Below are 22,027 nucleotides of genomic sequence, written 5' to 3' on the forward strand. Positions count from 1 at the left end.
AGATTACGCTTGTTAGTATCTTAAGAGAGATGATAAGTCAAATACCCAGACAACAAAGACAAGTCCACCAAGATTTAGATAGTTAGAAGAACCATTCTCTTACTGACCATTCTCTTGTGAAGATTCAAACAAGGTAATTTTTGTCTTGCAAAGGTCAGTGTTTCCCAGTCATTTTAAATCCATGCTATCAGAATGCTTGCTCATGGCATCGTGTTTCTATCCTTAGCATTGGTTATATACATTATTCATCTCATTTGTCACATAAAAGCAACAGGCACTCTGAACAGACTTTGTCAAACTACAGAGACCTCCTCAGAAATATCAATACATTTGATATTTCTATATCAATATATCTCTAATATTATGTAAAATATAATTTCTTGAATTATGTGAAACTTTAAACATAACTCTAACCAAATTTCATATTTTATGCTTTTTAATGCCAAAAGTAATATATAAATATATGTGTGTATTTATGTATGATGTTTTCAACTGCACTATTGATTAAACATTTTTTACTTACCATTGTTTCTTCCCATTTCAAATCACTAGCTACTTCAAGTGCTCAAGAAAGAAATCCTCCCTAATGTTAGCAAGGCATTAATTAGCTAACGGCATACTCCACAGTCTGTCACCACAGAGATAGGGGACCAGAGACCAGAGAGAAGCAGAGGAAAGAGAAGTGAAGCCAAACAAAAGTGGGACTCTAATTGGATTAAAGATAGTGAGGATCGTACACTATGAGACTGCTGGGAACATGAGGTGTCAATGATGAAGCTAAACCATCGTTTGTGTTCCGTCTGGCCAGCCAGTGCTGTTTAAGGTCTCCTTACCATTACTTGTTGAATCATAGCTATCCATCCAGTTGCCAGATTCCAGCTCATCATAGTCTTCATCATAATCTTCACTGTACAGCTTTCCCTCAGGCCCGGGGTCCATGAAGCTTAAGTGTGTGCAGCAAGATGTTGTCAAAAACTCTGACAATTTACCTGTCTGGATCCTTAAAATTACAGGGTAGATAGAAAACAGAAAATCAGGGAATATCTTTTTAAAAGATACACAAATAAGCCTGCCCCAATTGTCACGAAAAGAATGCTTAGCATGTTTTAACATGTTAAGGACAGGATTTGTAAAGAAAGACCACTCATTAGAGTTCACAATCCTCCAACAGATTCGTTCTACCTCTCTTCCATTGCTGTACAGTGTTGAATGTCTGCTAAAAACACTGCACTAGCTATTAGAGAAGTAGACAGAGAATGAAGAAAAATCACACTAATCTATCGTATTAAAAAAAGACCTTCGGGGCTGGAGAGACTGCTAAGTGGTTAAGGCTTGCAGGCTGCAAGAATATATCATAGAGATTCAGCTGTGTATTAAAGCTGAACTTTGACCGGCCAAGGGTCTGTCAAAAGGCAAAGCCATTTATGATGAATATTTGGTGTTACCCAGCCTTTAATAGTCCAGCTGTCTTCTGCTATGAAATCCTTGAGTGCCCAGACCTATTGGTAAACAGTTCAGCTCCCTAGACCTGCTGAACTACTAAATTACTAACTAAGTTACTAACTGCCCTGCTGAGCTTAGGAGACAAGCTGGCTGGAGACGCCTAGCTTTGTTTCCTGTGCTAATGAAGCTCAGACCATCCCTCTCAGCTTGAGGAGGCCTAGTGGTTCCCCAGAGCACTTTGAGAACAAAAGAGGTTTTACATATCAAGGTGAGAGGTAAAACAACATTCCTGAGGAGGCAGGGAACCACATGCCCAGGGAAAGAGAAGGCAGGCATTTTCTGTAGACAGGGACAGAGCAGCATGGCGAGAGACAAGAGAGGATGACAGAGGTTCCCTAGAGGGTAAGCAGATCTCCAGTAGAGTTTTCCGAGTGTCAGGAGAGCAGCAGAGATGGAGAAAAAAGATACAGAGAACGAAGATGAGGCTGGAAGCATAAGAGTTTAGTCGTTAGCAGGGCTATGAGCTGGGGAACTGCAGTTATGGAGATAGGATTTCATCCCAGAGAAATAAAGTAGATGGATATAGAGCTTGATATGTCTAGAGTTATTCCTGCCTTAAATGCCTGGTGGAGCTATAGCTGAATTGATGTAATTTTGTCTTAGAGGAATACAGTTAACAGACATAAGAATATAGTGTACATAGATTATTTCCCCCTGATATTCCATGCCAGACATACAAAGCCCCCCTGGACCCTGGGGAATTCAATAGTTAAGAGCACTGGCTGCTCTTCCAGAGGACCTGGGCTCAACTCCCAGCAGCCACATGGCCGGCTCACAGCTGTCTGTAACTCCAATTCGAGGGGATCTGATCTCTTATGGCCTCTGTGGTAATCAGGCATGCACACAGTACACAGACATACATGCAGGCAAAACTCTCATATACATAGAATAAAAATAAAAAGAAATCTCAAAAAATTTTAAAAATATCTGCTTCCATCAGTCACTGGATGTAGGGTCTATGATGACAATTAGGGTAGACATCAACCTGAGTGCAGGGGAAGGCTAGTTTTAGAACCCTTTCCACCATTGCTGAGTCTTACCTAAGGTCATCTTTGTGAGTTCCTGGGAATTTCCCAAGTTCCACATTTCTCCCTAACCCTTTAATAGTTCCCTCTGTCAAAATATCTCTTTCATTGCTCTCCTTCTCCGTCCCTCCCCCAACCCAGCCACCTGGAACCCTCCCCTCCTCTGTCCTCTCCCTTCCCAGTTTACCCAGGAGATCTTAACCCTTTTCCCTTCCTGGGGCAATTCATGCCTGTCCCTCTTAGGGTCCTCCTCTTTACCTAGCTTCTCTGGGGTTGTGGATTGCAGCCTGGTTATCCTTTGCTTTGCGTCTAATATTCACTTAAGGGTGTGTACATACTGTTTTTGTCATTCTGGGTCTGGGATTGTAGGAGCAAGGAGGGCCAAGATCATAAAAGGAAAAACCACAATGATAGCTGACTCAAGCTAGGAGGAGCTCATGGACTCTGGACTGACAGCTGGGGAGCCTGCATGGGACTGCACTAGGTCCTCTAAATGTGGGTGACAGTTGTGTGTTTGTGGGTCCCCTGGCAATGGAACCAGGACTTATCCCAGGTACACTGGCTTTTTAGAGCCCATTCCCTATGGTGCCATGCCCTACTCAGCCTTGATGCACAGGGGAGGGGCTAGGTCCATCCCCAACTTGGTATGCCAGCCTGTGTTGACTACCCAAGGGAGGCCTTACCCCCTATGACGAGGGGGTGGAGGACGGATGGAGAGGAGGTGGTGGGGAGTGAGGGGGAACAGGGGTTGGTATGTAAAATGAAAAAAAATTAAATGAAAAAAGAACCCCCCCCCACAAAAACAAAACAAAACAAAACACAAAAAATTTTTAAAATACTATCAAAAGACCATTTTGGACATAGACAATATTTGAAAATTTTATACATTGTAATAAATTAAGTTGAACCATATAATACTCTACTTAATAAGCCAATTACAAAACTCCAAATGAAATTAGTATTATTAATTTTCTAAAGAAGTCAGTTTAAAGAGGCTACCAATGGCCAGACTTTGGATAATTTGAAAAATGAAAGAAATAATGACAGGAATGGGTCATGGTATTTTGAATAAAATAAGAAGCCAAAGAATATATATTAATAATAAACCACAAAATAAGATAATTTTTATATATAAGAATTCCAATCATAGATGTATACCAAGTCACAGAAACACTGTCAAAATGAGTCTTGGTTTATATGTGTGTATGCAGACAGACAAACTTCTAGAAGGCTATTTTACAACTCAGTAATAGTTCCTCCATGCAAGATCAACAGAAGTGGATGCTCAGGTGCCTCCTGAGATGAAGGACTGCAGTGAATTCTTATAACCGTGTGTGCTGTTTCAGTGTCTATCTCAATCTAAACTTACCTTCCTCAGATTATAAGCAGGGCTCAAGCATCCCTGACAGTTGCCTGTGCTACCTCCCCCCCCCCCCCAGTTCAGCGTTCAGGTCACTTACCTCGCCCCACCAAAATAGCCATCCTGCATTTTTCGGAGTGCTGCCAGGATACTTGAATTCAAGCTGGTTCCATCTTCATCTTAAAAGGGAAAGATTGTAAAACAACATTTGTTGTTTTAACTTAGAACTAGAGGGAAATCTTTCAATTATTTCCAACCAACACTGTACTGGTAGCACCACAAATGAGACGCCCCATATTGACCACCCTGTGCTTCAATGATTAATGCGGATCAACATCATGTAGAATGGGCAAATGGTAAAGATGAAGTCCTTCAAAGGCAGTACCTTGCTTATCACAAGTCTGCAGCACTGTTAACAACATCAACTATTTATCAAATGTTTATGACACTTACTGTAGATGTAACCAACTGTCTTTTTGAATAAGAAACACAGAACCAATGCAAAGAAGAAAGCCAAGAGGTCAGAGCTAAGAGCTAAAACCTTACCCTTCCTCTTGCGGTGGTCCTACCTCTCCGAACCAGAGCTACTTTCTGTGTTAAAGTCTTTATATAGAGTTTCTGTTCTGCCTCTTCATTGGTTGTAAACCCAACCACATGACCGCCTCGTCACAGCCTGTCTGTATAGGCCTCCAGGTTTTCTGTGATTGGTATTGAGATTAAAGGCATGTGTATCCAATACTGGCTGTATCCCTGAAGACACAGAGACTTACCTAGCTCTGCCTACCAAGTGCTGGGATTACAAACGTACGCCACCACTGCCCTGCTTTCCTATGGCTTGCTAATAGCTCTGACCCCGGGCAACTTTATTTATTAACATACAAATAACATTTTAATACAAATAAAATATCACCATAACATACTATTGATGAAGCAGCCTGCCTGTATCCTAGGCTTCTAAGCTATCTTACAGTGAAAACAAACTAGGTTCCTTCCTGTTTATGACTAAACCTCTATAACCCACTTACAACCTTAACTACACATGGTTCTGTCCTGCCTGTTCCAGGAAACGGCAACTGTGTCTATGTTTCAAACAGTTGGTTTTGTTTGTTTGATTTGGTTTTTTTTTTTTTTTTTTGAGACAGATTTTTCTCTGTGTAGTCCTGGCTGTCATGGAACCTTGAACTCAGGCATCTGCCTGCCTTTGCCTCCTGAGTGCTGGGATTAAAGGCAAATTTCACCACTGTCAAGCTTCAAAAAGGTGTTTTTGTTTACTTTTGTTTCAAAAGGTTGCTATGAGTATGTTGTTATGACCGCTTTGTAATGCTGCTCCTGTAACCTTGCTTATTTGCTTGCCAAATACCCCATTTGGAAACCCCGCAGCCCTGAGCTATAAAACCTCTTACCTTCCTCACATGCCAGGCTGACCTCTTGAACGCCACCTTAGGGGGAGGCAGCCCATGTATGTGAGTAAAAAAGCTTGCTTTAATTAATTGCTTGCTTTAATTAATTTGTCCATGATGATTTGGGTTGGTGGTTTTTCTCCTTGAATCATTTGTAGGGGACCAGCACCCACTTTTCCCCAGAGTACTCTTGAGGAGTGAGGGGTAAGAGATTTAGATAGAAGTGTAGAGGGGAGAGAAAAAGAAACACCAGGCAGCATTGGGAGGGCCTGGGTCCTTATTCACCCGCCCCCTTCTGTCTCTTCTAAAGGGCATTTTATAGAAATGCCAAGAGGTGGAGCAAAAGACCTCCCCCTAGCACAGCCAAGTGCAGACCCTTCCAAACACCTGGTAACCATGCATATGGTCAATCCATCCCCTGATGCAGCCCCGTTGGGCTCACTAGGATACCTCTGTGGGCTCCCACAATCATTGGGATTAACATTATGATAAGCATATTATAGATGACCAAAAAGCAGATTGGGGAGGAAACGGTTTATTTGGTTTATACTTCTACATTGCTGTTCATCACTGAAGGAAGTCAGGACAGGAACTCAGACAACGCAGGAACCTGGAGGCAGGCGCTGATGCAGAGGCCATGGAGTGGTGCTGTTTACTGGCTCGTTTCCCATGGCTTGCTCATCCCACCTTCTTATAGAACCCAGGACCAGCAGCCTAAGGATGGCACCACCCACCATGGGCTGGGCCCTCTCCCATTGATCATTAAATGAGAAAATGCCGTACAGTTGGATCTCATCAAGAGATTTCCTCAGCTGAGGCTCCTTCCTCTCTGATGACTCTAGCTTGTGTCAAGCTGACACACAAAACCAGCCAGTACAGATGGTATCATGCATAATGTGCCTTGATGTGTGTGTGTGTGTGTGTGTGTGTGTGTGTGTGTGTGTGTGTGTACATACATAAATGCTGTGGGATGTATGGCAAATGTGTTGCTAATTAATCAATAAAACACTGATTGGCCGTTGGCTAGGCAGGAAGTATAGGCGGGGCAAGGAGGAGAATAAAGCTGGGAAGTGGAAGGCTGAGTCAGAGAGACACTGCCAGCCACCACAATGACAAACAGCATATGAAGATGCCGGTAAGCCACAAGCCATGTGGCAAGGTATAGATTAATGGAAGTGGATTAATTTAAGCTGTAAGAACAGTTAGCAAGAAGCCTGCCACGGCCATACAGTTTGTAACCAATATAAGTCTCTGTGTTTACTTGGTTGGGTCTGAGTGGCTGTGGGACTGGCGGGTGATAGAGATTTGTCCTGACTGTGGGCCAGGCAGGAAAACTCAAGCAACACATAAAATCTTCTAGAAGGGTAATAATTATCTGATTTTTATATGAAACTGATGATAGTCTTATGATTTGTCTTTTCTAATTTGTCCTTTCTAATAGCACTCAAGAGGTTGAGGTAGGAGGGCCATGAGTTCAAGGCCAGGTTGGTTTGTATAATGAGTTCCACAACAGCCTGGGCTATATAGTGAGGCTTTGCTTCAAAAACACAAAACAAAATAACAAAAACCAATAAAAGCCAGACACAGTGGTGCACATCTGTAATCTCAGTACTTAGGAGGCAGCAGCAGGCCGATCAGGAGTCCAGAGTCAGCCTGAGCTGTACACCAGGTTTGAAGATAGATTAGGCCGCATAAGACACAGTCTCAGACATCAAACAGGGTCAGTGAGCTGGCTCCATGGGTAAAAACACTTGCTGCCAAGCCTGACGACCTGAGTTTGGTCCCTGGGACACAGGACAGAGGGAAAAGAGCAACTTGTGCAAGTTGTCCTCAAACCTCCACACAAGAGCCATTACATGCATGCACACACACGTGCACATTCACTAAATAAATGCATAAATCAAGCAAAACAAGAATAAATACAGGAAATCGAATAGCTAGGCACAGTGGCTACTGCCTGCATCTCAGCATTTGGGAGGCGGAAGCAGGAAAACTGCTATGAGTTCAAACCAGCTTGGTGAGATTCAAGTCAGCCTGGGCCATAGAGTAAAACTGTCTCAAAAAAATTAAAGAGCGAAAAGAAAGGCAAATCAAATAGAACCAAACAAAGTGCCTTTTGCGTCATCTCTTTCTAGTTTCAATATAAGCAGTGCAGGGCATTACCTCCTCACCTCACACGTGCAGTAATTTCCTTGATGTCAGTCTAGATGACAGTCCTGCCACCAACTAAAATCGTTTCATGTCACTCCTTACTGGAAAACGTTTGGAAGCTTCAACTTCTTATATACCTTGTTTTGAATGTCTCTGCTTATTTTCAAAGAAGTTTTCCTAGTCTGATCACACCTTACTTTGCCAGCTTTGTTTATCACAGTATCTAAGCTGTTCAGGTTGGTCTCTTCAGCAGCCTCACACACAGGCTCATTCCTCTGCCCAGGCCTCGTTCATGGCATTCCCCACCTCAGTTAAGATCTCATTCTTCTTTCCTCCTCCTATGTGAATATTAACAATTCCATGGGCAGGAGAGATGACTCAGTGGTTAAGGGCACTTGTTGCTCTTGTGGAGGACCCAGGTTCTGTTCCTAGCACCCACATCAGGTGCTTCACAAAACCTGTGCCTCCAGCTCAGGGGGTCTGAATACCTTTTTTGACCTCTGTGGACACATGCTCATATGTGTGCACTCATATGTATTAAAAAAAATCGTGTTAAAAACAAAAACCAAAAAAGCAAACCCCAAAGCCTAAGACCCACATCAGCTGAAATGTTTCCCTTGGTACCTTGATAACTTTCAGTGCTTTGGTAATCTGTAATGTACTGTCTAGAATTTGTCTTCTAGTATTATCATCTATTAACTTTGCCGTCTAAGTTAAACTGTACACTATCTCAAGACAATTGTGAGAATACATTAGTTATTAAATGGGCACTTGCTAAGTGTCCCAAGTAAAGCAAACAGACAAAAGAACAAAGACTACCCTACTTTCTCAGCTCCTGTTCCTTTGCAGCCCTTTTCAGATGTGACCAAAATTCCTAGCAGTCTGTCTGGATTCGAAATTACTCGGGATAAAGGGTTCTTTTTCATGAAAAGGAATTCTATGCACTTTGGCAGTACACACAGACCTCTGGAAGCAAGAGCAGAGACAGAAAGAAAGCAGCAGGAACTCAGAACAATAAAGCCTTTCCTTGTGAGGAAGCATCTCTCCCCGCCCCCAGTACAAACCAAAAACTTTTGCACTCTCCCCTCCTAGATCTTACTTCTTCAGTAAGACAGGCTTTGGAAGGAGAGGCTTGGGAACTTCCCTATAAATCTTGACGCTCCACTGGAATAAAACAGATGCAGGATGTACTAGTACTCTCTCTAAAAAAAATTGTAGAATGCAATTTTTGGAAAACTGGCTCAGAAATCAATTATCAAAAGCTAGTCTCTGCTCCATTTTTACATTATGGCTCTCAAACCATGTGAACTATTCTTATGCATCCATTTGTTTCATATTTATCATCTGTCTTTACCTGCTAAAACATAAGCTTGAATAGACCAGAAACCTTACCTGCCTATCACCCTGTGCATCCAGAGCTTAGGAAACTGTCTGGCACAGAAGATGAGCTGGTGCATGCTGCTCTGCGGTGGGATGCTGAAGGACGACTACACATACGACTTATTTCACTCATTCCCTTACCGAGCATGGTGTGTGAGATCGGGAAAGTGATAGTGGGTTGGCCTGTCATCCTCCAACGGCTACAGAGGTAGGAGAGATCTGTTCTAAGCATTTCTACTATCATCTTGTTGTCCAGAGCCAGGTAGAACTGTTGCTGGTCTATAAACTAAGAAAAGGAAAAACAATCATTCAGAAAAATTTGCTCTCACAAATATCAAATAATATTTTTCAATGTTCACTTATTCATAAAGCATATATGTCACTGAGGAAATAGTAGTCTCAAATTTAATGCCTAATAATTCCCAAAGTACATGGTGGTCAATGGTATGCACAACAATAGTTTCTGATTTTTTCTTTTTCTTTTGGATTTCTTGAGACAGAGTTTCTCTGTGTAGCTTTGGCTGTCCTGGAACTCAGCCTAGTCTAGAGAATCCGAACTCAGAAATCCACTTGCCTCTGCCGCCTGAGTGCTGGGATTAAAGGGGTCCACCACTACTATCCTGATAGTTTCTGATATGGTTAAAGTGTGTGACTGCTTACAACCTTTTCAAGTATATAATTTTATTGAATCCTACAACCACCTAGTATAGGCAGCTGCTCCTCTCCTCCCTCCCATTCTTCCTAATTTCTCACTATGTAGTTTAGGCTAGCTCTGAACTCATAATGCCCCTGCTCCAATTCCTGTGTTCTGGGATTACAGGCATGCAGCACTATTCTCAACTTGGCGTTTTTCTTTTACTATGAAGAATAAGACTCAGAGACAGTATGTAGACTAGCACACATATCTGATTAGCAAGTGGAAATGTCAGAATAGAGTCTAGGATACGTTCATCCTTTGTCTATGTCTATATTAGATGCCCTGTTTTAGATATAACAGAGAAGTAAAATTTTCCTTCCAGAACATATTTACTGTGCTACTAGGGATCCAACCTTGGCCCTTGTGCATGTTTAGCAAGTACTTTACCATTAAGCTCCATCTTCAGCCCTTGGCTGAAACAGAATATTCCTACGTAGCTCATACTGACCTTGCTAACACTATGCCTAGGTTGGCTCTGAATGCATTGCCACATCTTCCTAAGATCTGGGACTAAAAGCATGTGACACCGTGCTTGGTTTCCTCCCCAGAAAATAATTCCTACTACCATACACATACACAACTGATCATAGCTCCATTATTATGTAGCAAACAAACGTAAGTGTGGTGACATATTGTGTACCCTAATAAAACTTGCCTGAGGATCAGAGGACAGAGCCAGCCACTAGATTAGACACAGAGGCCAGGCAGTGGTGGCACACACCCTTAATCCCAGTACTTGGGAGTTACATGCCTTTAATCCCAGCACTAAGAAGGAAGTGATATGGCTGGGCAGAGAAATGTATATAACGTGTGAGGAGACAGGAACTAAGCCTTTTCAGCTGAGAAGACTATTTTGGCTGGAGCCCTTTTGGCTGGAGCTCTTTCAGGCTAAGGAGTTGGTGAGGTAAGAGGTGGTGGCTGTGGCTTGCTCTGCTTCTTTGATCTTTCAGCTTTCACCCCAGTATCAGGCTCTGGGTTTTTATTAAAAGACCGTTTAGCAACTCGCGTTACACATCCGGCCACTAATCTGTATAATTATGGCCCAAGAGTCCTGATATTTTTAAAAAGAGGACATTGAAGATTTCTATGTAAATGAAAGGGCTCCTTCACAATAGGGAACACGTAATTTAGCAGTTAAATAAAGTAGATTGTGTTTCACTCATAAAGGACAAATACAGTCTTAGTTTAACTTCTGAAAATAAGGAAAATGCTGTAAGTCCCTAAACACTTGGAAAATCACAGTCACAGTTCAACACCTGGGACTACTCTTGGTAGTAACAGTCACTTGGCAAAGCTCTATGCAGCAAGTTCAATTCAACAGTTATCGAGCCATTTAACATATGCAAGGCCCTATGAGACTGCGGCTAGTCCATTTCCAGCCAATGCTTTATTTCTGCAGTCCCTCTTATTCCATTCATCTCAACGCATGCTGCAGCTTATCCCACTCACCTGTGGAGTGAAAGTAAAGATCGTTTTGCGAATGTCATAGAGTTTTGACGTTCCAAGCACACCCATGAGCCTGTAGGGTCGTCCACTGAGTTTCATTCTACTGTTGCATCCTGACACAGAATCGAGAAATGGTCAGGATATTCTTAGAGTACAAATGAAAGCAATATTTGTTTACACAGATACACACAATGTACGTATATTCATAGAGACACACATCTATCTGATTTCCTTCAGTTTAAAGTGTCTTCCTTTTATGGTTTAGCTTTCTAAAACTAGAATCTATTTTGTAATCCATATCTATGTTAAATACATTATATATTACTATAAATATAGAACTATATTAAATACAGTTTTAGATACAATAAGGGAATTGTTCATTCACTGACAATGCGTTTTTCCTATCACTAAAGGAGAAAAATACTTTACATATTGTTCTAAAACGTTTTCCCCCCAAATACATTGAATACTCTTTCTTGTCAGTAACGATAGAACCCCTACTACCTGTTTCTGGCTACACCACATTTTCCTGAGTACTTGATTTGCTATCTTTACCAAATATGCTGCCTTTTCCTGCACATGTGTGTGAGTACACATGCAGGTTTCCAGTGGAAACCCTTAGATGTCATCCTCAGGAATGTTATTCATCTCCTTTTGAGTTCCATTCTCTCATTAACCTAGTCCACCAATTAGGCTAGACTTGGGGGGCCAGTGAGCCCAGGATCCTCCTGTCTCTGCTTCACTGCTGGGACTGCAAGCATGCATACCATTCCTGACATTCTTATGTTTATGCAGGGGATCAAACTCAGGTCCTCACGATTGTGAGACAAGTGTTTCATCAATTGAGCCACCCCCACCCGCCACCCACCCTGCCAACCCTTAAACATGCTACAACTTGTTGCTTCAACTTGTAAGGGAGCAGACCAGAGAATGCTCAATTCCAAGTTCCACTGAATAAAGCACATATTTGCTCTGGGATAAATATCAAGGCTAGGTTTATTAATGAATTTGTATTAGTAAAGTCTTAACTACTATTGCATATGGTGTGTGTGTGTGTGTGTGTGTGTGTGTGTGTGTGTGTGTGTGCATGCATACATCTGCACACATGCTCATGACATGACACACATGGAGGTCAGAGGGCAACCTCTGTAGCTGGTTCTTTTCACTTTGGGTTTCTGAGATCAAACTCAAGTCATCAGGCTTTTTCCTGCTTAGCCACCATGCTGGCCTTTGCTAGTATCTTTTTTATCACACTAAAATATGTGTAACATAAAATTTATCACTTTAGTAATTTTAAGAGTACAGTTTAGTGACTTTAAATACATCGGTGTATAAATGCCACCACTATTCACTTCCCACAACTACTTCATCTTTTCAAACTGAAACTCTACACCCATTAAACTTACCAGTTCCCTTCTCCTCCCAGGCTCTGACCATAAATTTCTACTTTGTGTCTATGAATTTGACTACTCAACTAGAATCATAAATCTCTTTCCTTTTAAAACTTTTATTTCACTCAACACAATATCTTTGAAGTTCATATATGTCATAGCACGTTAGAATTTCCTTCCTTTTTAAAGAACAAATATTCTATCCTATGAATATGCCACCTTTGCTTTTCTATTCAATTGTTGATGGATATTTGGAGTGTTCCCATTTTTTTTGCTACTGTGAACAATACTGTACAGTAATGGAGAAAATACCTATTCAACTTCCTCATTGCGTTCCTTTTGCACATATACTTAGAATTCCTGAATCATATACCTATTTTAGGTTTAACTTTAAAACTTAGATTTATTTTTGTTTTATGTGTACAGGTGTTTTGTGAGTCCAGTGTCAAAAGAGACCAGAAGAGAGTACTGGATCCCCTGGAACTGGAGTTACAGATGGTTGTGAGCCATCGTGTGGGTGCTGGGAACTAAACCTGGTCCTCTACAAGTGCATGAGTGCTCTTAACCACTGAGCCATCTCTCCAGGCCCTCCCTATGTTGAACTTTTGAAGGAACCACCACCCTGCTATCCACAAATCTTTACCAAGTCATTACAATACCTGTTAAGTGGTATCTCATTGTAATTTTGATCTGTTTTGAACACTTTTTACAGATATTATTTTGTTTTAGAATTTCACACAAGTATCATACTTGCACAATTTTCACCCCACCCACTCTCCCCTTTAAATTCTAGGTCTCTCACACTCCCACTCAGATTCATGGCCTCTTAATTATTATCGTTACACATGCACACACAGACAAATATATACATATAAAATACATCCTTATTTAGTCCATTTAGAATTAGGGTTAGGGTTACTCAGGGTTAGGGTTAGGGTTTACCATTTTTATTAAATTTTGTTTTGGTGTACATTCATTGGACAAAGAAATGGGTTTTATAAAGAGAATTTCTTTCAAGTATCAATTATTTTAACCATATGCGGCCGCCATACCCTTCCTGTTTTCCTCCTTCTCTGTAGCACAAATCTTTTTTTTTTTTTTTTTTTTTTTTTTTTTTTTTTTTTGGTTTTTCGAGACAGGGTTTCTCTGTGTAGCTTTGCGCCTTTCCTCGAACTCGCTTTGGAGACTAGACTGGCCTCAAACTCACAGAGATCCACCTGCCTCTGTCTCCCCAGTGCTGGGATTAAAGGCGTGCACCACCGCCACCACTACCACCCAGCTGTGTAGCACGAATCTTAACAGGCCTTATTAATAAAACAAACCTGGAGCTGGGTACTGGGTTGAATGCTGGAAGATCAGAGAAGCAGAACAAGCCACAGCCACCTCACCTTGCTAATTCCTCAGCTGATCCTGTTTCCTCAGACTGGAAGCCTCTGTGTCCTCATCCGAATGGGTCTCAGCTGAACTGTGCTGCTCAAAAGCCTGAAAGCTTAACCAGTCTAGTTCCTGGTCCTCACGCCTTATATACCTTTCTGCTTTCTGCCATCACTTCCTGGGATTAAAGGCGTGAGTCACCATGCCTGGCTGTTTCCAGTGTGGCTTTGAACTCACAGCGATCCAGATGGATCTCCGCCTCTGGAATGCTAGGATTAAAGGTGTGTGCTACCACTGCCTACCCTCTATGTTTAATATTATATTGGTTCTGTTCTCTGACCCCCAGATAAGTTTATTGGGGTACACAATATATCAACCACACTTCTCCATATCCCCTCCTACTATTGACACCTTTTCTACTGCAGGCTTTTCTCTGCTTTCATGGCTCACAAACATAAATACTAAATACAACTAGTTTATGTATTTTATGTACCTTCAATATTTACCTCCAGTTGTATCTGTTTTCCAGACAATAAAATAATTCCAATTTTCATTAATTTCTTTCATTAACATTTGTCATTTTTAGCAAATGAGTCTTTTACTTATTTGATTATATTCATTCTTACTGTCTTTGAAACAACTATAAATGCGTTTTGTTGATTTCCTTTTTTGTTCATTTATTTTTAATGTATAGAAATGAAAATATGTGATTTTATGTCCTATATCTTTGCTGAATTTATTAGTTCTAACAGGCTTGCTTTCTTTCTCTCCCTCCCTCCCTCCCTCCCTCCCTCCCTCCCTCTCCCCCTCCCTCCCTCTCTCCCTCTCTCCCTCTCTCCCTCTCTCGTTTTTTTTCTGTGTAATGGTCTCCGGTTTTTCAAGACAGGGTTTCTCTGTATAACAGCCCTGGCTGTCCAGGAACTCACTCTGTAGACCAGGCTGGCCTCAAACTCACAGAGATCCACCTACCTGTCTCTGCCTCCCAAGTGCTGGGATTAAAGACATACACTACTGTTTCCCAGCTTCTAACAGGCTATTTTATTTATTTATTTATTTATCTATTTATCTATTTATTTATTTATTCATTCATTCATTCATTCATTCATTCATTCATTCATTTACTTATTATGTATACAGTGTTCTGCCTACATGCCAGAGAGGGCACCAGATCCAGTTATAGATGGTTGTGAGGCACCATGTGGTTGATGGGAATTGAACTCAGGATCTCTGGAAGAGCAGTCAGTGCTCTTAACCTCTGAGCCATCTCTCCAGCCCCCTAAAAGGCTTTTTCAATACATGTGAAATCTTTACATTTTTTTTTTTCCCTATCAGAGCACAAATGAACACAGGTCATTATTTCAATTCTTTATTTATGACTGGATATATTTTTTTCTTGTTTAATTGTTCTTGGAGAACTTCCAATACTCTATTAACAGAGGTCTGTGTATCTGAACCAAACTTATAATTCCTGCACACAGAAGACTGAGGCAAGAAGACTGAATAGTAGGCAGGAGGACTGTGAGTTAGAAGCCAGTCTGGGCTACACAGTGAGGCATTCTCTCACAAAAACAAGGAGGAGGAGAAGGAGGAGCAGGAGGAGGAGGAGGAGGAGGAGGAGGAGGAGGAGGAGGAGGAGGAGGAGGAGCTGTTTGTCTAGATATTTTTTCTTTGTCTTTTTGTTCATTTATTCATTTTAGTTTCCTAGGCTTCCTAATGTGTCTTCTAATATTTTCTTCTCCTTTTTTGTCTATTCTTAATATAAGGACTAAAAACACTACAAGCTATTCCATTATACCTGGAGCTAAAATTCTGCTTTTTAAAATTGTATCACGGTGTGTGCATGATATATATGAATGTATGTGCCAAGGCACACATGCATGGGTCAGAGGACAACTCTGTGGTGTTGGATCTTTCTTTCCAACTTTGTGTGGGTCCTAGGGATGGAACTCAGGTCCAAAGGCTTGCTCAGGAAGTTTCTTTATCTTCTGAGCCATCTCACTGGCCTTGAAATTCTGCTTTTAATTGGGGTACAATATATCAAAAATTTAGCATCTTTTCTTCTGTATTTTCTTTTATTATCATCAGTCTTTGGAACTATATTGAATGAAGTAATTCAGACCCAGAAGATAAATGTCACGGTTCTCTCTCATCTGTGGTTCCTAGCTCCAACTCTTTAGATGTGAGTATATAACCTGGAGTAAGTGCAGGAACCAGGAAAGTAAAAACGGACTACTGCTTGAGACAGAGAGCAATAGAGAAGAGAATAGCAGGGTGTAAGTGATCTGAGCAGGGAAATTTTAAAAAGGAGGGGCTCTAGTTAGGAAGGAGGAAGGTGATAAATACAGAAAAAGGAGGGTAAAGTAAGTTAGGATGTCTTGAAAAGTCATAAAGAATGTTAATGATCCATCTAAAACTACATATAAAACATATAAGTTTGTATATACCATGCAGGAAAAGCTCCCTTTTGAATGGCTGGTCAGACTCCTAAAACATAAGCTATTGCCTTGCCCTTGGCTGCCTCCAAGAATTGAAGACACCATGTACTTTGAACACAAGATGGGGGGCTCAGCATCTAAGCAAGTTCTGACCTGAATGCCTCCTCCCTGAGGTTTAGCTGTCAAAGTATAGTACTAGAAGGCAATATGCAAGCCTGAAATGGAGAGAAGCAATCAACAGTCCTACTCAGGTATAACGTTTGGGAACTACAGCAATGACCAGCATGACATGGTATTTCTAAGGGTGCAGTAGTGGCACACATACTGTGGCAGTAACCAATAGCTCTCTGACTGAACCAAGACCTACTCAATGTAACTCAAATGTTAAAAGATCTTTTAATAAAAACCTGGAGCCGGAATATTGAGGTAAATGCTGAAAGATCAGAAAGATGAAGGAACAAGCCACTGCCATGTTTTACCTCTAGAACTCCTCAGCCTGAAAAGGCCTTAGTTCCTGTATGTATATGTAAAGGTATGTGTATATGTGTGTGTGTGTATATATATATATACACCTTTCTCTGCCCAGCCATCACTTCCTGGGATTAAAAGCATGTGAGCTTCCCAAGCAAAGGCATGTGATTCTCAAGTACTAGGATTAAAGGTGTGTGCCACCACTGCCTAGCTCTGTTTTCTCTCCTAGACTGAGTCAATCTCATGTAGTCCAGGGTGGCTTTGAACTCACAGAGATTCATGCCTCCCGAGTGCTAGGATTAAAGGTGTGTGCCACCACTGTCTGGCATCTATGTTTAATCTAGTGGCTTGTTCTGTTCTCTGATCTCCAGGCAAATTTTTTTAGGGTATATAATATATCACCACATTTCCCCTTTTTTGTCTAAAATAATAAAAGGTTATAACTAATATAAAAAAACTTATGCAATAAGTACAATAAGTATATAAGTATATACAATATGTAAGGATTATGTCCTTAATTACGTCACCAGCCTGCAATGGCGTCCCAGCCTAAAAAGCGGGCATGCCCTCTGTGTCCTCTCTCTTTCCGCACTCTCTCCTTCCATATTCTCACCCCTCTGGGCAGTTGGTCTGTCTGTCTGTCTGTCTGTCTCTCTCTCCCTCCCTTTCTCTCCCAATAAAGCTCTAGAAAGTAACCATGGCTCGTGAGTCTTCCATCACCGATACATCCAGCACACTGCTCCGTCGGCATGGCCGCCGCCCGTGCAGCCACAAGCGCCGCCACTTAACCAACATTTGTGCCATTCAGACTCAGATAGACCACCAAGGACCTGCTGTGACTGCTGCCGCTTGCTGCCTCCTCCCCCATCCAGCGAGACCGCTATAATTTTCCCCAGAAATTCTGTTCTTTCACAAATATTTTCCCCTAAGATTCAGCATGGGGCTAATGTTTCTCAAATCTCTTATCTGGAATTACCAACTACCATGCCTAAGCCTGGGAACTTTTCTGACTCAACAGTCAGTTAGATATATATGAGAAAACAACACTTGGAACATTAACCATGTCCCACAGTTCTGGAGAGGAGAGTAAGGCATGCATATACAGAATAGGGAAAAAGCCTCAGGAGTACACATTGTGCCAACTGTTGAGAGTAAGTTACCTGGGCACCAATCATATAGAATCAATGATAGGATCTGGTATGATCCAATGGAAAAAAATGCAATGTAAAATGTGGGATGGACAGATCTATCTTTACCATACACTTATACTGGTAAATGAAGTCTAGTGGGATGGGAAAAGAGTGACTTATCCAAGTCTGCCTTTTACAGAGAGATTGAGACATGGGATCCTTCTGCAGAAAAGGGAACTGTGTAAAAACATATCTTGCAGAGATGAAAGAATTGCCTGGGTTTGAACACTGTTGTCCTTAAAGCATTGTGCCCATGTCATTACTTTTGAACTTTGTAACGGCAGGTAGCTGCCAGCTGACATAAGTGCTGTGAGAGCAGGATGTATCTGGCTCGATACTTAGTTAAGGCTGAAAAATGCTGAACTCTGTGTCTAGAATAAGGTTACGCAGGGGGTGGGAAGATGTATTTGAGGAAGCATAAAGAGAAATAATGGGGGCTTATATAATGATTACAATGGGTTTCTTAAAATATGATATATTTCTTAAAAGTCAAAAAAAGGAGCCACCGGGCGGTGGTGGCACACGCCTTTAATCCCAGCACTCGGGAGGCAGAGCCAGGCGGATCTCTGTGAGTTCAAGGCCAGCCTGGTCTACAGAGTGAGTTCCAGGAAAGGCGCAAAGCTACACAGAGAAACCCTGTCTCAAAAAACCAAAAAAAAAAAAAAAAAAAAAAAAGGAGCCAATAATAAAGTTGTTCATGTAAGCCTGGGGGAAAAAAACTCTGTTAACGTATAAATAAAGATACCTCGAGCTATTAGGGGCCATCTGAGTGCAAGCCACCTGGTGGTCAGAATTTTTCCTTGTGCCGACACCCCTTCCCTGTCTCAGGACCTGAACCTAAGTCAAGGCTGGACCCCAGCACCAAACTATACTTTAAATATTTATCCTTACACCCACAGATAAGTATAGTTCTTACTCATCACTGTTATACAAAACTACAACTGTTCAAAATGCAGAGAACAAGTGACTGTGTGGTACCCAGACCCAAGCGATCCATCTGTAACACAACTCTGACACTTAAGGCTCAGGGATCATACTAGAAGCAGGGGGTTAGGGGCAGAAAGATTGTAAGAGCTAGAGGAAGAGGAAGTTTGCTGTGAGATTTCGTCTCCCAGAAATGTCAGAGAAGCTTCACCCTGAAGTCTCATCAACATGGCTGCCTAAAGACTTGGACAAGGATGACACCAACAGACACACTAACATGGAAGAGGGAAATCTCACGGGACCTCAAACCTAGACAAAGAACTACAGGCAACCAAGGAATGCTGAGAGCTGAGAAATAGTCTTCCTCAAGGGAGGAGCCCCCAAATTGGTTCTCTAATACCAAGTGGTTAGCCCTAAAACCTTATATATATAAATTATATAGACTAAGCAAGTTGTGTTTAAAAATTTAGGAGTGTGTGTGTGTGTGTGTGTGTGTGTGTGTGTGTGTGCAACAATTAAAGAAATAAAAGCCATGAATTTGAGAGAGAGCAAAGGGGAGCATTGGAAGGGTTGGAAGGAGGAAGAAAATTATGAAATTGTATTTTAATTTAAAAAGATATAAAAGTTTTTAAAAAGATTAAGAAAGAGCCGGGCGGTGGTGGCGCATGCCTTTAATCCCAGCACTCGGGAGGCAGAGGCAGGCGGATCTCTGTGAGTTTGAAGCCAGCCTGGTCTACAGAGCGAGATCCAGGAAAGGCGCAAAGCTACACAGAGAAACCCTGTCTCGAAAAACAAAAACAAACAAAAAAAAAGATTAAGAAAGAAAAAACGACGAAAGAAAAAACGTAGTACTAGGAAAGACAAAACAGTAGTGGCTATAACCTCAAGGTAACACACATGTAAATGAGTGTAGGCATGTAAACAATAGATGCCATTTAAAGACTTGGAACTATTAAGTGAGTAGTGCTTGAATAACTGGTTTGTTTTTAACAAAAACGTTAGATTTTTACCTTATAGCATCAGTTAAAGTCTTAAAATTAGCTTAAGAGTTAAATGTAGGCAGGGCATGAAGACACATGCCTTTAATCCCGGCACTCGGAAGGCAAAGGCAGGCAGATCTCTGAGTTAGAGGCCAGCCTGGTCTACAGAGCGAGTTCCAGGACAGCCAGAGCTACACAGAAAAACAGTTTGAAAACAAAACCAAATAGAAAAAAAGTTAAATGTAAAATTATAAACATAAAGAACTAGAATAAAATGCAATGGAAACAGATCTGACCTAGGGCTGAGCATATTTTTCTCAGTATGAAAGCAATGAAAAACAAAAATTTTTTGCTACAAACATCAAACTTAGTTGAGCATGGGGGGGTTCATGCCTGTAATATGAGCACTTATGAGGTAAAGGCAGGAGGATTTTCTTAAGTTCAAGGCCAGACTGGTATACATATTAAGCTCCAGTGCAGACTGGATTTACAGAGTGAGATACTCTCAGAATAAAAATAAGCAAAAGTAAAGACAACCTTCACCAAGCAAAACTAATATTTCTCTACACCAGGACTGGAGAGATGGCTCAGCAATTATGAGCACTTGCTGCTCTTGCAGAAGACCTGGGTTCAACTCTTAGCACCCACATGACAGCTCACAGCTGTCTATAACACTTGTTATAGGGGATCTAATACTCTCTTCTGGCCTCCATGTGTATCAGACACACTCATAGTGCATATACATACATTCAGGCAAAGCACTCATACATCTAAAATAAGTAAACCTTAAAAAAAAAACTTCTAAGCCGGGCAGTGGTGGTGCATGCCTTTAATCCCAGCACTCGGGAGGTAGAGGTAGGTAGATCTCTGTGAGTTCGAGGCCAGCCTGGGCTACCAAGTGAGTTCCAGAAAAGGCGCAAAGCTACACAGAGAAACCCTGTCTCAAAAAAAAAAAAAAAACTATAAAAAAACTTCTATAAAACAAAAGGAAATGTAAACTTGAAAAGGCAAAACAACTCAGGATATGAAAGACAAAGTACTTACACTCTTAATATAAAAATAATGCTGGGCGGTGGTGGCACACGCCTTTAATTCCAGCACCCAGAAGGCAGGTGGATCTCTGAGTTGGAGGCCATCTTGGTCTACATAGTGAGTTTCAGGTCAGCCAGGGTGTGGTAGTTTGAATGTAACTGGCTTCCATAAGCTCATAGGGAGTGGCATTATCAGAAGATATGGCTTTCTTGAATGAGGTGTGGCCTTGTTGGAGTGTCACTGTGAGGGTGGGCTTTGAGATCTACTTTGCTTAAGCTTCCCTCAGTGTGATACTCACTCAGACCACTTCCTGTTGCCTGCAGGTCAAAATGTAGAACTCTAGCTCCTTCTCCAGAACCATGTCTGCCTGCACACCACCATGTTGACCTGTGATGATAATGGACTAAACCTCTCAACTGTAAGTGAACCACCACAATTAAATGTTTTCCTTAATAAGAGCTGTCGTGGTCATGGTGTCTTCACAACAATAGAAACCCTAACTAAGACACAGGGCGACACAGAGAACCCTGTCTTTAAAACGAAACAAAACACCCATAGAAACCGGTAAGAAATTTTAAAGTCTATTGCAAAAAATGGCAAGAGAATGAACTTGACAATTTAAAAACAGATAGAAAATTGCTATTTATGAAAACAAGCTAATCAAGAGCTTATCAAAAAATTGAAGATATTAGGCTAAGATAGGTATGAAACTGGGTTTTGAGAGGCAACTTACTAAAATGGGACATATCACTATGTTGCACAAAGTAGACTGCAATGTCTATGAGAACACTTTTCTAAAAACAAATGTATTTATAAAAGCTTAATATAAACAAAAACCCACAAACAAAAATGATGGCTTTTTTAGTGGTTAAATTATAAGTGTTTTAAAATCTTTTTTTTCTAGGTTCTTTTCTATATTTTTTTAGTTTCCAGAAGTCAGTATGTACATGTCAGTTGGTAGTCAGATAACTTACAACTTCCAAAAATTGATGAGAACCAGAACAGTGTATGTATTCAGATAAAACTACAGATTATTTTCCAATTCCTAAGGAAGTGAAAAAATATTTCATACAATGAATTTCATATTTTAAAAGTTCTACAAAGGAAATATATATACATTACACATCTGAATAATAAAAGTTTGTCCTAACCTAAGTTTAAAGAATAAGGGAAGCTGATTGTGGTGATGCACACCTGGAATCCCAGCATCTGGAAGGCTGGGACAAGAGGGTCATGAGTCTGAGTCCAGTTTGGGTTATATAGTTATG

The 22,027-nt window shown here is 41.1% G+C and overlaps 1 protein-coding gene across 2 annotated transcripts in view; it reads right to left on the reverse strand.

Moving 5' to 3' along the window:
- Phka1 (phosphorylase kinase regulatory subunit alpha 1) overlaps positions 1-22,027 on the reverse strand; it is a 129,331-nt gene that overhangs the window by 46,107 nt on the left and 61,197 nt on the right. For both annotated transcript variants that reach the window (XM_059250570.1, XM_059250569.1), the window contains exons 15-18: positions 10,966-11,075; positions 8,961-9,105; positions 3,989-4,067; positions 834-1,000 (exon numbers count right to left, since the gene is read on the reverse strand). In XM_059250570.1, the coding sequence (XP_059106553.1) occupies positions 834-1,000; positions 3,989-4,067; positions 8,961-9,105; positions 10,966-11,075 (501 nt within the window). The remainder of the gene's footprint in view (positions 1-833; positions 1,001-3,988; positions 4,068-8,960; positions 9,106-10,965; positions 11,076-22,027) is intronic.

The sequence above is a fragment of the Peromyscus eremicus genome, chromosome X (assembly GCF_949786415.1).
Source record: "Peromyscus eremicus chromosome X, PerEre_H2_v1, whole genome shotgun sequence".
Taxonomy (NCBI): Eukaryota; Metazoa; Chordata; class Mammalia; order Rodentia; family Cricetidae; genus Peromyscus; species Peromyscus eremicus.